This window comes from Prionailurus viverrinus, chromosome D4 (assembly GCF_022837055.1).
Source record: "Prionailurus viverrinus isolate Anna chromosome D4, UM_Priviv_1.0, whole genome shotgun sequence".
In the NCBI taxonomy this organism is placed as follows: domain Eukaryota; kingdom Metazoa; phylum Chordata; class Mammalia; order Carnivora; family Felidae; genus Prionailurus; species Prionailurus viverrinus.
Window position 1 is genome coordinate 7725083 of NC_062573.1, and position 15364 is coordinate 7740446.

A 15364-nucleotide genomic window follows, 5' to 3' on the forward strand; every position below is an offset into this window, starting at 1 on the left:
TTTGCCTCCCTCTCTGAAACTATTTTTCCCCTTCCCTTCCCCGATGGTCTTCTGTTAAGTTTAAAATCACAAAGCCACTTAGTTGTAGCACACATTGGCACATACTTGGAAGGAGCCTACCTTCCCCAACCTCACCCCATTACCACCGCCTGACTCAGTTTCCCCCTCTGTAAAGTGATTGCATCTGAGACGGGTCCCGTCTTTCCCCCTCTGCAACTGCCCACTAGGTTGGGAGGACTGAGCCCGGCAGAGGGCGTGCTGAGCGTAACCTCTTGGCCAAGGCCCTGGGGAGAGGCGTCCAGCCAAGGAAAATTCTAGTGGAAAAAACGAAGAAAGGATTCCAGGTTTATGAGTCCCAGACTTTGAAAAACAAAACTGCTGAGTTGTCTCCTGAGTTAGGGAAAAAGAACACCACAGCCGCCTTGAGATTTCCAGGAAACGATTTGTGAAGGTTTTAGGGGAGGCTGGCAGGGGGGCTCAGGGAGGCCCAGCTCGGTTGGATGCCCTAGGAGGTGGGGGACGGGGGCAGGGGGGTGTTCCCGTGGGAGGCTGAGTGTCCAGGTGTTCCTGGGCATGGTAGAGTTAGGTGACTCTACGTGGGTTCATAGGGACTGTCTATGCACACTTGTCTGTTTGCCTGAGGACAGCCCCCCCAACCAAGTATTTATTGAGCACTTTCTATGTTCCACTGTGCCCTGTGCTAGGGGATGGGGACGCAGCGACAGATGAGACACAGTCCCTGAGCGCAAGGAGCTGAGTTTAGCAAGGGATGCAAATCAGCAGGCTTTCAGTTGGGAGTACAGGCACCTGGGAGGCGGTTTGGGTGGCCATTCACTAGCTTTGTGGTCTGCAGCCCAGGGTGCAAGCCCAGCCACACGCTAGCTACTTGACTTTGGAGATGACACTCGGTCTCCTTAGCTGGAAAGTTAACAGACTACGATGACATCATAGGAGATAGCGAAGTGTATGCAAACGTCTGATGACTTCTCTCCATCACGTGCCTGCAAGGTCTGCACCTGGGTAAGTACACAGTTCGTGCAAAGTCTGGGTGAGCTCTGGGCAGGGCTTGCCTGCCTAGGTCACGTGTGTGCCAGGCTCCATCAGGGGGCGCAAGTTGGAGCCCACAGTTTGTGGGGACGCTCGTCCAGTTTGGATTTGTGTTTCGGCTCACGGAGCGTTCTAAAAATCAGGACGTTCTGCATAAAAATCCAGATTTCCAGTTTTTCTTCAAACCTCGGAAGACCTGGCCATCCTGCAAGCCTGCCACGGTCTCTGCTTCCCATGGATGCGTCCTTCCCAGGAGCACCCTCGCTCCTGGCTGGTCTCCAGGTCTGTCCTTGGAGGGATTCCAAGCTGGTTCAGGAGGGCTTGTGTGCAGACATGTTCTCTCTGAAAGGAGAAGCAACACTGGGCAGAGGCTGGTGCCAGGGCCCCAGCCTCCCCGGGCAGCTCCAGCTGCAGGCATCAGAGGGGCAGAGAGGCCGGCGGACCCTACCCAAGGCTCAGGCTGTGTGGCCAGACACTGGTTACCAGCGATAGTACCCGAGGATGGCAGCCAGAAAGAATGGCTTTTCTGGCCTATTGGATTTTTACATTTCCAAAATGCGTCAGTTACAGCTCCCAAATGATTAAGACAACGGCTCTCCCCCAGAAAGTGTTGCTGAATGTATATACTATGGTTCTTTTTAAATGAGCAAACACCGGACACCTGGCTGGCTCAGTCAGTCAGTAGGGCATGTGACCTTTGATCTGGGGGTTGTGAGTTCAAGCCCCACGTTGGGTATAGAGCCCACTTTAATTTTTTTTAATGTTTATTTATTTTTAAGAGACAGGGAGCTACAGTGTGAGAGGGGAAGGGTCAGAGAGAGGGAGATACAGAATCCGAAGCAGGCTCCGGGCTCTGAGCTGTCAGCACAGAGCCCAACGCGGGGCTTGAACTCACAAACCATGAGATCATGACCTGAGCCGAAGTCAGACGCTTAACCGACTGAGCCACCGAGGCGCCCTGAGCTCACTTTAAAAATAAATAAATAATAGGGGCTTCTGGGTGGCTCGGTCGGTTAAGCATCCGACTCTTGATTTCAGCTCAGGTCGTGATCTCAAGGTTCGAGCGTTCAAGCCCCGCATCGGCCTCTGTGCTGACACTCGGGAGCCTGCTCAGGATTCTCTCCTTTCTTCTCTCTGCCCCTCCCTTGCTTGCTCTCTCTCTCAAAATAAATAAATAAACCTAAAAAAAAATAAATAATAAAATAAAATGAGCAAAGAGGCTCATGGTTTAAGCTAAAAGTGTATTTGTTAAAATTCACGCTGGGAGCCTACAGGTGTGAATGGTAGGACGGATGTCTTCCTACTATCCCTAGATCCTCTTAAGATGGAAAATAAGCCCCTCATAACAGATAGTTACCGGGCCCCCACTGTGTGCAACATGCAGGCTGGAACAAGACAGGACGGGGTATTATTGAGACATCTTGGGACAAAAGAGCACCAGAACATAGAGGAAGACCCCTCTGGACCTGTGACTTGCTGTGCAAGCTCGTTCCCCTCCCTGGGCCCCCATTTTCCCTTCTGTAAGATAAGAAGGTCAGAAGAGATGAACAAATACCAACCCCACACTCACAACCCTCCCCAGCCCCGAGCTTGGGCATTGTTTTCTTATTTCGACGGAGTACTAGCTATAGCCGTGATTCTTAGCCTCTTACTCCCCATCCCACATTCTTGCTGCCAAGTCTTGGCTTGTGCTGGGAATTCATCTGGCTCGAGCTCTGAAAGAAATTCATCAGAGGAGGTTTTTCACATTGTTTTCTCTTATTAAAAAAAAAAAAGAAAGAAAGAAAGTCTGGAGTCCAAAAAGACGAGGCATCCGGTGGAAGCTTCCAGCATCCGTTATAGAGGTGGTCCTGGTCCAGGTGGGGAGAGGAGCCCCTAGACAGGTGGGAGAGCGGTACCCCTTCTCCAGCACCAGGGCGTGAGTGGCTAAAGGGTTTGCCCTGAAGGATTCCTCTGAGGTCATTCTCCCAGTTCACAGATGGGGGAAAATGAGGCCCAAGGGTGGATGGGACATTCCCCACAGTCCTGAATCCTAAGCAAAAGCGCTCCCCACTGCCTGATTTTTCTCTCTCAGGCTGAGTCCTCAGGATGGAGTGGGATATGCCCCTCCTCAGCCTGAGGTTGACTGCCGTTGAGCTAAAACATCCGGTTTTCTTGTTTTGCACCAGCCGAGAGCCTGGGAAACCCAATCTCTCAAAAGTATGTGTAAAGGCACAGCAGTGTGTCTGTAGCCCAGGAAAAGGCCTTGGAGGCCCGGGGCGTCCACCTTTAGGAGAGTCTTGATGGCCAGATCCCAAGAAAGAAGGAATTTAACACACGTAAAACCAAGCTTTTAGAGCGGGGTACACAGGTGACCAGAGACAGTGAAGAGAGGGAGTAGGTGACTAGTATTAATCCAAAGATGTTTGCCTTCCTCATTATTGGCCTCTTAGGAGCTTGTCCTTATCAAAGGGTCCATCGGTCAAGCTCTTTGCCTAAACCACGTCGCTATCCCCATGAGTATCACTGACATTTGTGTCATAAATTGAAATCCCCATTGCAGTTTCAAAGTGGCCAGTCCCACAAATAATTGGGAACCCCCTAGGGACAGCTGTGAAGACTGCAATTCAAGGAACTTCAGAGGCACTTTGTTCCTGACCTTACAATCTGAAACTCTGTGGAGAGTGGAAAACTCACCATTTTAAGATGGTGAAAATCGCCAGACTTAAGAACTCCCTTCCACAAACAACCCCAGATTTCTTATCAAATTTATGCTACCTCTGTCATCACAACACCCTAAAAACGGCCAAGTCTAAGACACTGAAATGTGTTCTGATGATGCATCATTAACGATGCTCGCCTTCCCTGAAAATGTGCACGGATCGTGTGTTACACGGTAGTCCCCATGGAACAAATGTTTATCGAACGCCTCCCATGTGCCAGGCACTGTGCTAAGCCGACAACAATAATGAAGAAATCAAATACAACCCTACTTTCATGCATCTAATTTCCTATATTCCCATAACTCCTATACTCTAGTGGGGCCACAAGAAAAAAAAAAAACTTGTAAATAGGCACATGTTGTAAATTGCCTATTATATTATTCCTACGGAGTAGGAATTAAGTGTATTATAATTTTTATATTATTATAAAAATTATATGTATTATAATTATTTTTATATTATTATTAAAAATTATATGTATTATAATTATTTTTATATTATTATAAAAGTTATATGTATTATAATTATTATAGCGTATTATAATTTTCCTACAGAGTGTTAACGGAGGCTGAGAGAAGGAAACTCGGGGGACATTTTTCGTCATCACACCAAAGCAGAGAGGCTATAGTTTTCACAGAATCATTTGGTGTATTTCTTTATTTTGTCGCTGATGTCCTTTGTACAGAAGTTACCCCGGAGAAGTACAGAATTTGGGTGGAAGCACCCAGTATAATTTGGTCTCCTCCTCTCCTAGGTGACCACTAGCCTGTAATCATCTGTTTAATTACATTTCCTGGCGCAGGAATCAGCAGTTATCAGAGGGGATTAAGATAATGCTAACGGGAAAGCTGTTCACTAACTGTTTTTACTAAACACAGGCTGTGAATATGCGGAACAAGGCAGGTTACTGGCAACGAAAAGAAGGAATATAAGGGAAAAATCGGGAGCCGTCAGTATTTCGAAGCAGAGGGAGGATAGCCCATCCTGGGCTCCACATTTTAAGGGTTGTTGACAAATAGCAGCATGCCCAGTTGGCTGTCATTCGCTGACTGGATTCACGCAGTTGATTCATGTACATCCAGATGGTAGCCATGATGGGCTAGGAGCCATGTCTGTGTCATTCACAGCGGTAGAGTGGGGCCTTGCTTATGGCCTAACACCATGTAAATGTTCAGTAAATATACACAGGGTGAGGTCATTGAAAATGTCTGCAGCAACTGTGACGCACCTTCTATCCTCCCCCAGAATGGACTCTCTGAGTTCCTTCTCCTCTACCAGCCCGCCCTCAGGAAGATTCCCCCTGACCTTTAAATAGATCACCATGACTCAGCTCCTCTCCTCTCCCCGAAGAAGACATTAAGGTGTCTCTTGTTAAAGAAATGTCCAGAATTAAGGGGCTGGAGGGTGAGCTGCCATATTGGTCTGGAACAAGCAGTCGGGTGGCCCCACTTCACACACCTGTACCCTAGACCTGGATTCTGTAAACTAAAAGTCATGGTGTGTAAAGGATCCGAGGGTATCTGTTCCCCTCTTGTCACTGTTATCATTTTTACCATAACCACAGACCCCAATCCTCCAGATGCTTAGGCTGACACCTGATCCTGCCTTCCCCCAGAAGGCTGATGACCCAGTCCAGGGGAACGTCTCTCTTCCTCTAATGCCCTGGGTCACCAGCAGCTGAACTCCATAGCGCATGTAAAGTCACCGTTGTCAGAGTTTGGGGTGAACGGCCTGGGACAGCTGAGGCAAGTCAGACCAGGAGAGAATCCCGGTTTCCACATGTGGGACCTGAGAACATCTCATTAGGTCCATGATTTTCTAAAGCACATCCCCAGAGCCCAGACGTCAGGCTAGGGAGGACAGAAGGCCAGTGCACAGGCTCCGGGCCACCTGCTCTGTTTGACACAGTCTCTGCTCCTTGCATTTTTATCTATTTGGGTTCCATGAGAGAAAGCATTCAAAGACACAGTCCTACAGCTAATACGAAGTTTGAAAAAACCCAACCCATTCTATGGTCTTTAAGGTTATTTTCTACTATTAAAAAAAAAAAAATCTGGGGCGCCTGGGTGGCGCAGTCGGTTAAGCGTCCGACTTCAGCCAGGTCACGATCTCGCGGTCCGGGAGTTCGAGCCCCGCGTCGGGCTCTGGGCTGATGGCTCAGAGCCTGGAGCCTGTTTCCGATTCTGTGTCTCCCTCTCTCTCTGCCCTCCCCTGTTCATGCTCTGTCTCTCTCTGTCCCAAAAATAAATAAACGTTGAAAAAAAAAATTTAAAAAAAAAAATCTATGAACTATTTTTTTTTTTGGACTATGACTTAAGCATTCATTTATTTATCCCAAACAACTGGTTAGAGGCGAGGAAAAACCAAATGGAACGCAAGTCTGACTTCTAATCCAGTGCTCATTCCAATATATAAATATATCCTCCAGTATATCGCTTAGAGATTTCGGGTGGGGGCAGAGAGAGGGAAGATTACAGTCCCTTTCCTCCCAGTACCAAGTTGTCAGAGTGCGGTCAGCTTTTACCATTTTTCTATTCTCCATCTTGGAAGGGATTAAAAATCTCTGCTCTGGGAAATAGGGCAGGCCAGGAGGTGGTCGGACACGTAAGGGGCTTGTCACATGTGCTGGAACAGTGCAGCACGGCTCACAAAACTTTAATTACCCAGCGTCCTTCTGATCGTTCCGCACATCGCTCCTTTCAGGAGCCACAAGCTCAAAAGGCTAGGAGCGCAGGAGGGCAACTTCAATATCAAGAGTCTGGTGGCTGAAGGTTTGGGGCAGAAGCGGAGGATGGAACTCTTTTGGTGCCTCTTAGAACGAACCCAGCAGATACAGATGTGAAAGGAACCGCTGAGGCTCAAACCCTCCCTACTTCCCTTCTCTTTCTTGTTCCTCAGTCTCGGCCTCACGCTCAGACCACCAGATCTTAGGGCTTAGCCAGACGGACTACATTTCTTTTTAAACTTATTTTTAGAAAAAAAAATTTTTTTTTTCTCTACCGGGTAGAGATGAGTGGTCTCCAAAAGGTTTCGTTTCCTTTCTGAGTCAGATTCAGCCTCATGGGGCTTGGCTTTCAATTTCTTCAGCCTCGCCATTCCCCGAGCACTCAGAGGTCCTCTGGTGAGTCCCCCTCAATTTCAAGAGCCCCCCAGAATAAGCCAAATGACTACAGATAAGTTTTTGGTACTTTCCAAAATTAAACTATTTCCCTTGGTGAATTTCCACCAAATGAGCTCATTAATTTGAAAACAGGAAGTGACACATGAAGAGAGTGAGGTCAGGCTGCTGGTGCACTTACACTGCTTTGTTTTGGGGGGGCGGAGAGGTGGTTGGGAGAGAGGTGGGACCAGAGAATGGCTTTCACAGGTCCCAAATCCTTCCCGGATTGGACTGAGTCGGGAATCGGTTTTTTTTTTAATTTAAAAACGTTTTTTAATGTTTATTTATTTTTGAGAGAGAGACAGAGACAGAGCACGAGTGCGGGAGGGAGAGAGAGAGAGAGAGAGAGAGAGAGAGAAGAGAGAGAGGGAGACACAGAATTCGAAGCAGGCTCCAGGCTCCAAGCTGTCAGGATAGAGCCCGGCTGGGGGCTTGAACTCACAAACGTGAGATCGTGACCCAAGCTGAAGTCGGATGCTTAACCAACGGAACCACCCAAATGCCCCGAATCAATGAGTTTTTAAACCAGAGATGCAAAACTCAATCCTTTCCTGTCAGGATTGATGGACCCTCCGGAGGACACCACTGGTCAAACTTCCCACAGGCTGCGACTATTAGAAGCCCCTGAGACCCTCTGCTTGAGCAGGTGTGTCCCCTCCAGGGAGGACCTGAAGGCTCGCCCTTCAGCAGCACCGCTCTCTGCCTGAAGCATCAGCTACTCCCTCAGAAGCTAGAAGAAGGTCTGCCCTGGGGAGGAGGCTTAAACACATCTCAGGTTAAAATACTAAACCCTGGGCGTGGGGGGCGGACCTGGGTGGACACAGGTGCTTAAGCATCAGGCTGATTTCAGCTCGGGTCACGATCCCAGGGTTGGGGAGATCGGTCGCCTCCAGCTCCAGGCTGAGGGTGGGTGCCTGCTTGGGATTCTCTCCCCCTCTCTCTCTCTCTCTGCCCCTCCCCCGGTCATTCTCCCCCCCCCCCCCCATAAATAAATAAATAAATAAGCAAACAAACATTAAATTTTTTTTAAATAAAAACACAGTTAAGTATCGGACCAAAAAAAAAAAAAAAAGAGACCCTGACACATAAAGAGAACTTACTAGATGCCTCTCCCAGTAACTAAAACCAAAGCAAACCAACCAAGTGGGCAGCCTCACTCCTCCCTCAGCTAACGGTCCTGCAGCTATCAGAGGCGTGATGAAGAAGGAGCCTTCGTCAAATTCATAAAACCGAAGGCCGTTCGTATCTCTTAAAAATTCCACTAAGTTCCGTAACGATTTTGACTGATGCACCCAAACGCACGGCGGGTAAGTGGCCTGGTGTGCGTGCGTATGTAGGTGAAACCAGACTCGGTGCCTTAAAACATCCAGTTTGGTCGCGTGCCTTCGGAACCGCTCTGCAGCACCTCTGCGGACCGCTGCGCGCCGAGCAGCCCGCAGCCGCGCGAGCCCTGGGCCCGGCTCCTGGCGCGAACCCAGGAGAGCCAAGCTTGGGGGTGTTGCTGCTGCTCGTCCCGTCCCCACGCGGGATTTCAGGCAAGCCGGAGAGGGGGGCGGGCAGGGGGGCGAGTCCCAGGTGCGCATTCGTTTCCTCCGCGAATGCTTTTCTGAGTCCCGCATTTGTGCCAGGGGAGAAGGGCCGTGGCCGCGTGCCGCTGCCCACGCCGCAGATCCCGCCCCGAGCCTCAGTTTCCCCATCGGGGAGGCGCCCGCCCCGCCCCCGGGGCGGCCGGGGGCGTCGGCGGGGGCCGCGGGGACCTGCCCCGGGCCTTCCCGGCTTCCGCCTCCCGGGCCACGTCCCCGGCGCCCCACCGGAAGCTCCCGCTGGGCCGCGGGGAGGCGACAGCGACGGCGGCGGCGGCGGCGCCGAGGTTGGTTGCACTGCACCCCGCCCCCACCCCAGGCCAACCCGCCCCGGGGCTGCCGGCGGCCCCCGCCCCCTTGCTCCCCGGCCCGGGCCGCCCCGGCTCCCGCTGGCTCGGGCAGGGGACTCCCCAGGCGCAGGCCTCCCGGCGCGGCCCGTGACCTGGACGCCGCGGCTGCGGAGCCCGCCCCCGGACTCCTACCCCAGCCCTTCCTGCGGGCAGCGGGGGCAGCCCCGGGGGTTCGCCCCCTCCTCGAAGAGTGGCGGGCGCCGCTCTGCTCTCGGCACTGGGCACGCACCTGATGTGGCGGTGGCGAGGCGACAGTCACCTGCCCGGGGGCGGGAGGGATGCACGATTGAGGCTGGGGGGCACAGACAGGCAATCCCCGGCATCGGCCTCATGGAGCAGGGGGCTGTGGGGGACGCTATGGGATCGAAAAGCCGGGCGCCCAACCCCATCCTGGGGCCAGCCCACGGAGACCCAGGGGTCTGGTCAAGGGCGCCGGAAAGGGCAAGTGGATGGCTGGGAGGAGGGGGTATATGCGGCGCGGAGAGACTCCAACCGTGCAGATCCCGCGGTGGAGCCACGGAGATGGGGCCAGTGGAGGTTCAGAGCAGAAGAGAAAGGGGGCAAGGAGAAGATAAGGAGTGTCCGGAGAAGTGGGGGGTGGGAGGTACACGGAGAGGGTGCGAAAGCCAAAGGAAGGAAGGGAATTTGAAAGGAGAAGCCACCAATGGTGTGAGGTGCTGGCCAGAGGGCTGGTCGGATAGCAGGGACAGGCCCCGGGCATTTGGTGACTCCAACATTGAGAATCTTGGGGAGATGGTTCCCGGAGATTCGAGTGAGGAATTCTCCATGGAGCCAGTCTTTTCCAGAAGTTCTGATAAAGTGAGGAGAGAGTGTCGACGCAGGGGAGGACTTTGGGATAAGGGTGAAGAGCAGTTTAAAGCAGACCGTGTGGTTAAAGCACAGGCTCTGGGGTCAGGGGTCCCCGCACACTATCTGCGAGATCTTGGACAAGTCACTTAACCGGTTTGTGCCTCAGTTTCTGATCTGTAAAATGGGGATGATGATGATGATGATGATGATGATGATGATGGACAATGCCTGCCTGTTAAGGATCATGTGAAGATTAGCTGAGACAGTTAAAAGTACTTAACGTGGCCCTAAAATGCTGTACCGATCATTTTCCACTTTTATTATTGGAACAACTTGGGCATATTTTGATGTTCGTATGGAAGAGCTGGTGGAGAAGGAGGCATTGGAAGACAGAGAGGAGAGAAAGGGGACTAGGAGAGAGGGACCCAGAACTTGGATGGGAGATAAGATCCTGTCTATGCCGAAGGAAGGGAAAGAGAGAATTGGTGGGGATGCAGGGAAGTTTGCAGGTTTGGGGTATGTGGTTAAGGGACTGCCTTTCTCTGCAGTAGGCCCCAAGGTCGTTTGCTGAGAGGGCCAGGCCATGGCTGGCCCTGGTGAAGAGGGAGGTCCCAGTTTACACTGCCGTGGTAGGGTACCGTGCCCTCTTTGCCAGGAGCCCCAATGTCGTTCCAGCGAAGAGGGGCAGTTGAATTTTTCTGGGGTCAGAGGACAACATCTGACCTGCCTTGCCCACTTACGAGACTCAAGTAAAGTTGATGGGTGTGAAAACGCTATATAAGCAAAATTTACCATCTTAATTCTGTTCCCTGATCTTGAAGAGCTGGGAGCACAGTGGCCCTGAGTGGAACACCATGCCAAAGCCTTCCAAGCAGTCCCCTTGGGCCATGCACCACGCCAGGTTCCCACCCTTCACCTCATTCCGCCATCACACCAGACGGGGAAGGTGGAAACTATTATCCCCGTTTCACAGATGCACAGACTGCCATTCAGAGGAGTTAAAGGCCACGTCCCAGGACCCAAAGCTAGTAAATGGAAGACCCAGGATCCCAACTCCCATCTGTCAGACCTCAAAGCCCATGATTTGAAATCACTATGAAAGTTTGCAAAATCCAGCAGGATAGGAAGATGTGGAGCTACCATCCGGTAGGTGAGAAAACAGGCTGGGATCTCTGCCCTCCATCCCAGCTCTGTAAGCGCCACCAAGTTGCCTTGTTTTTTGTCCCTCGCGCTTGGGTAAAAGAACACAGATCTTAGAGTCCCACAGACCTGTTGCTGATGCTCCGCTACCGGGGGCTTTGACTTTGGACCAGGCATCTCGTTCCTCTGTGCCTATATGTGGCCAGTGGATTCTCAGCAGGTTGCTCTATGGAGTAGGAAGGAAAATGTTGCCCAGGATGCAGAAGACATACCAGGGACTATAGTTCCTACACAGCCATGGGTCTCCGTCCCACTTGGCCGTTGAGCCCAACTCCCTGCGACCCAGTATTTATTTCGAGCTTTGTTCTCAGAACCAGGACATGGTAGCACCTGACCCAAGTATGTGGCCACCTATGACTTCCTGAGTGGGACATTGTGGGGGGAGGGCCCAGATCATGGTCCCGAGGCCTAATTTCAAAGGAGGGGAGAGCCCTGTGTCATCACCGTGACTGACGAGGAATGCCACAGGCAGGGCCGGGGCATCAGAAGCCTCTCAGCTGCCTCCGGTGGCTTGGCCACCGGCTTGCAGAATCTCAGAGCCCAGAGGGGCCTTGGAGACAACCTGTTACGACTCCTTTTTTTTTTACAGATGAGGTTAAGAAGACCCACTGTGAGGAAGTGACTGTTACCTGAGACACTCTGGCCAGCGCACAGCTAAAGCGCCTGGAGCTTGCATTTTTGAACCAGCCTCCAGCACCCTGGGGATTTCCACTGGGGCGGTGAGCACCCTCACCGAGAATTCTAGGCTGCTTCAGGGTGCCAGGGAACACCGGCTGTGACCGCGCCACTGAAGTCCCCAGGAGGAGGAGGAGGAGGAAGCCAGCAGGAAGCAGCCCGAGGTGCTCAGAGAGGGGAACTTTTTTTAAATTTTTTTTTTTTTTTTTTTTCAACATTTATTTATTTTTGGGACAGAGAGAGACAGAGCATGAACGGGGGAGGGGCAGAGAGAGAGGGAGACACAGAATCGGAAACAGGCTCCAGGCTCTGAGCCATCAGCCCAGAGCCCGACGCGGGGCTCGAACTCACGGACCGCGAGATCGTGACCTGGCTGAAGTCGGACGCTTAACCGACTGCGCCACCCAGGCGCCCCGGAGAGGGGAACTTTTGACTGCAGTTCCTGAAAATCCGCGGCACGGTTCTTTTTTCTCTCTGACTTGTTTTCTTTTCTCTCTCACTTTAAAGAATGACTGGACACTCCTAAAGCCTTCAGTCACCATCCAGGGGATTTTTTGCACCACAAAGGGTAATTCCTGCCCCATCCCTGCTGTGACTCAGCCGTGACGTTGAACCACACAAGCCAGCAAAAAGATAAAGTTGTCAGACTCCTGCTCACCAGAGAGAACTCACCTCTTCTCTCAGCACAGACTTTACAGGCCCGGTCCCCGCCCCAGAGGAGCGTAGACGGGCCCCCCAGGCCAGCCTGGGACCCCGGGATGGCCTCTGGCTCAGCCAGCAGCCCCCGCCCAGCCCCTGATGAGAACGAGTTTCCCTTTGGGTGGCCCCCCACCGCCTGCCCGGACCCACCAGAGCCCAGGGCCCTCTGCTGTGCTGCCTGTCTCTCTGAGAACGTGAGGTGAGGGGTCGGAGGAGCAAAGGGTGGGTGGGCAGGGAGGGACCCCTGACAGGAGGAGAGGGTGAGAGGAACCGATGGCTTTAGGCGGGTGACCACCTGGCCGGGCCTCAGTTTCCACACCCTTTCCATGCAGTCCATGCCACTGGCCCTTCTGACTGGTGGTGGAGAGAGAAGCAGGCACTGAAAGCTGTCCGCACCCCTGCAGAAGGCCACCCGGGGCGGGGGCCGGGGGGAGGCGGGCTCTGCAGCCAGCGGGGCTACTTTCTGCCTGTGTGGCCTGTGCAAAGTGCCTAACATCTCGAAGCCTCAGCTTCTCCGTCTGTAAAATGCCTGCAAAGCTCTTTTCTGCCTCCCGGGATTGGTACGAGGCCCAACCAACAATGCACGAGCCCGTTCTTGTCAGGATGAGCATAAGCTCCCATAGCAAATGACAAAGTGCCATAAAATACATCTCTTTCCACGATACCACCCGCCTCCTTATACTGTGTGCTGGCCGTGCTTTTAAAGGGGAAGCAGATGTCTATGTTTATACACATCTATATTTATCTATTTCTGTATAATATATTAGATTGTGTATATCCGCATATAAATACAGATACATGTATTTACATAGAGTATACATTTTACATATGTATCAAGTACATATAATATACATCATACATGCTGTATATAATATGTAAAAACGTGTATATTTGTAGTTACAATATAAATAATTCAGGTGTGACAATATGATCATCGACATCCCATCCGAGGCAACTATTATGCACCTGCTGTGTGCTAAGCACTGTTTCCTTGGCTCTTCCAAGAAGGCAGGAAAGGTGGATACCGTTATTATCCTGTTTTACAGAGGGGGACAATGAGGCCTAATGGAGAGATTAGGGCAGCCTGTCCCCAGTCAGCTTCCTGGCCAACGTGCTCCCAAACTGCCTTGCGCCAACGTGACCTTTGCTTGGGGCTTTGCCTGGGGAGGCTGTGAGGAGCGGAGAGGATGTGGCTGTGGAAAAGCCAGGTGGGGAATGGGGGGGGAGGGCGGGGAGCAAAGCTTGACTGCTTTTACCATCAAGCTGATTTGGGGGGGGTTCATCTCAGGCTTTTTGCAACGGGTCTGTTCTGCCCAGCTCCTGAATCGGTCTGCACTTGGCCAACTCATACGTCCCCGAGGCCTCGTTTTCCTCCCGTGTAAGCTGGGCCTGACCGGTGGCTCTCACTGTGGCTCAGAACCCCTCGGGAGCTTTCTCAAAGCACATAGATCCGTGTGTCATTGCTCTCAGAGTCTGATACCCACTCCTGGTAAGGAAACCCAGGCTGGTTGTTCTCTGAGGCCCCTTCTTATTCTGACTGTGCTCATCCAGAATTACTGAAAGTAAGAGACCCAAAGCCTAATAGAGGAAGCCGGGAAGAGCAAATATAACCACGCATCCACAAATCCCTACCGGAACCCCTGGGCTCAGGTATATTTTGGAATTCGGGACTTTTTCAGATGTTAGAAAAGGCAGTCAGTGCATTACTATGTAATTCTTCCAGCGGGGACGGGGGCATGTTAATATTTCTGCCGTGAAACAGAAGGGCTCCCACTACGTGGGGTAGGTAAGGGTGATGATAGCCTCCAGTCACCCCAGAGCAGGTGCAGCTGCTAACTGAGCTCACTGCGAACTATGGGAAGGTACCGGGTGCCCAGTACTTTTGAAGTTTGGGAATGGTGGGTCTGGGGCTGTGGACCTGCCTGCACGCTTACTGAAATCAGCTGTGAAACCGGGCACGGCCTGGACGTTTGCAGCGACAAGGATGAAGGTTGGTGCCGAGAAGCCATGAATGCTTCACTCAGCAGGCTTTGTTCATGTGTCCCCAGGAATGGCGAGGACCGGATGTGTCCAAAATGCAGAGGGGACGACCCCCAGTCTGTAAGCCCAGGAAGCCTTCTGTCTCAGGAGAAGGTACGTGGCACGGTCTGGAAAGATCATTTGTCCTTTTTTTTCCCTTTTGTCGAGGTTGAAGCCATTGGGCAGCTGCCCACAAAGTCTCTGGAAGATACCTGCCCCCTTGTCTGGAGTCTGGACTGCATCAGTTTGTAAGCAGTGGGTGGACTGACATTCACAGTGGCAAAGGGACTTACCCAAAGATACCTCGCTGATCTGTGACAGATTCAGGGCGAGGACACCAGTCTAGACCAGAGGTCTGCAAGCTACGGCCCATGGGCCACATCTAGCTTGCCACCTGTTTTTGTTTGTTTGTTTTTTGTGTGTCCCACAAGCTAAGAATGGCTTTTATATTTCAAATGGTTTTAAGAAGCCAAAGGAATGGCATCTTGGGACACGTGAAAATTTTATGAAATTCAAACTTCTGTGTCCATAAATAAAGTTTTATTGGTTTGCAGCCACTACCTGCTCATTTATTTACGTATTGTGCGTGGCTGCTTTTGCCCTGCAACAGTAGAGGTGAGTAGTTGCCACGGAGGCTTCAAAGCGCTAAATATTTGCCATCTGGCCCTTTATGGACAGGTGCATCACCTCTTGATCGAGACTTCTTTCTGCCCCTGTATCCAGGGACAGGGAGAGGCATTCTCAGCTTCTGTCTCAAGTTCCGCTGTGCTTCTAGGAACAAGAAATAGCTTTGGACGTGTGAGGGGCCGAAGACACATTCTCAGGCACTGCAGTTTAGAACTCTGTCCCTACCAAGCTGGAAGAACCCTCACCCGGCATGTCTCCAGGGCAGATTCCCGCATGCCGGCCGGCTCTGGTCCAGTCCCCCCGGTATATGACAAAGTGATAAGAATAAGGAAATTGTAGTGAGTTTGTGGGTTGTTTTTTTTTTTATATATATAAAACTAGAATCTTTTCCACTTATAGAATCAACCTTTACCCTGGGATTATGCCCTCCCTGTACGTGTCTTTGTACAAATGAAATGAGAGTGATAATAGATGGCGGGATTTTTGATAAAG

At 51.7% G+C, this 15364-nt stretch overlaps 1 protein-coding gene across 11 annotated transcripts in view; it reads left to right on the forward strand.

The window, feature by feature from the left end:
* The first annotated feature begins 560 nt into the window (after positions 1 to 560).
* The window catches only part of TRAF1 (TNF receptor associated factor 1), a 31982-nt gene continuing 17178 nt past the window's right edge, over positions 561 to 15364 (forward strand). The window contains exons 1-5 of one of the 11 annotated variants that reach the window (XM_047830780.1): positions 8479 to 8779; positions 10626 to 10798; positions 11442 to 11691; positions 12035 to 12425; positions 14275 to 14359. In XM_047830780.1, the coding sequence (XP_047686736.1) occupies positions 12286 to 12425; positions 14275 to 14359 (225 nt within the window). In that variant the 5' untranslated portion in view covers positions 8479 to 8779; positions 10626 to 10798; positions 11442 to 11691; positions 12035 to 12285. Of the gene's footprint in view, positions 1021 to 6835; positions 6871 to 8029; positions 8217 to 8478; positions 8780 to 8817; positions 10803 to 11441; positions 11692 to 12034; positions 12426 to 13466; positions 14360 to 15364 lie in introns of those variants that run through there. The other 10 variants (XM_047830782.1, XM_047830784.1, XM_047830786.1 and 7 more) reach the window with 10 other exon arrangements.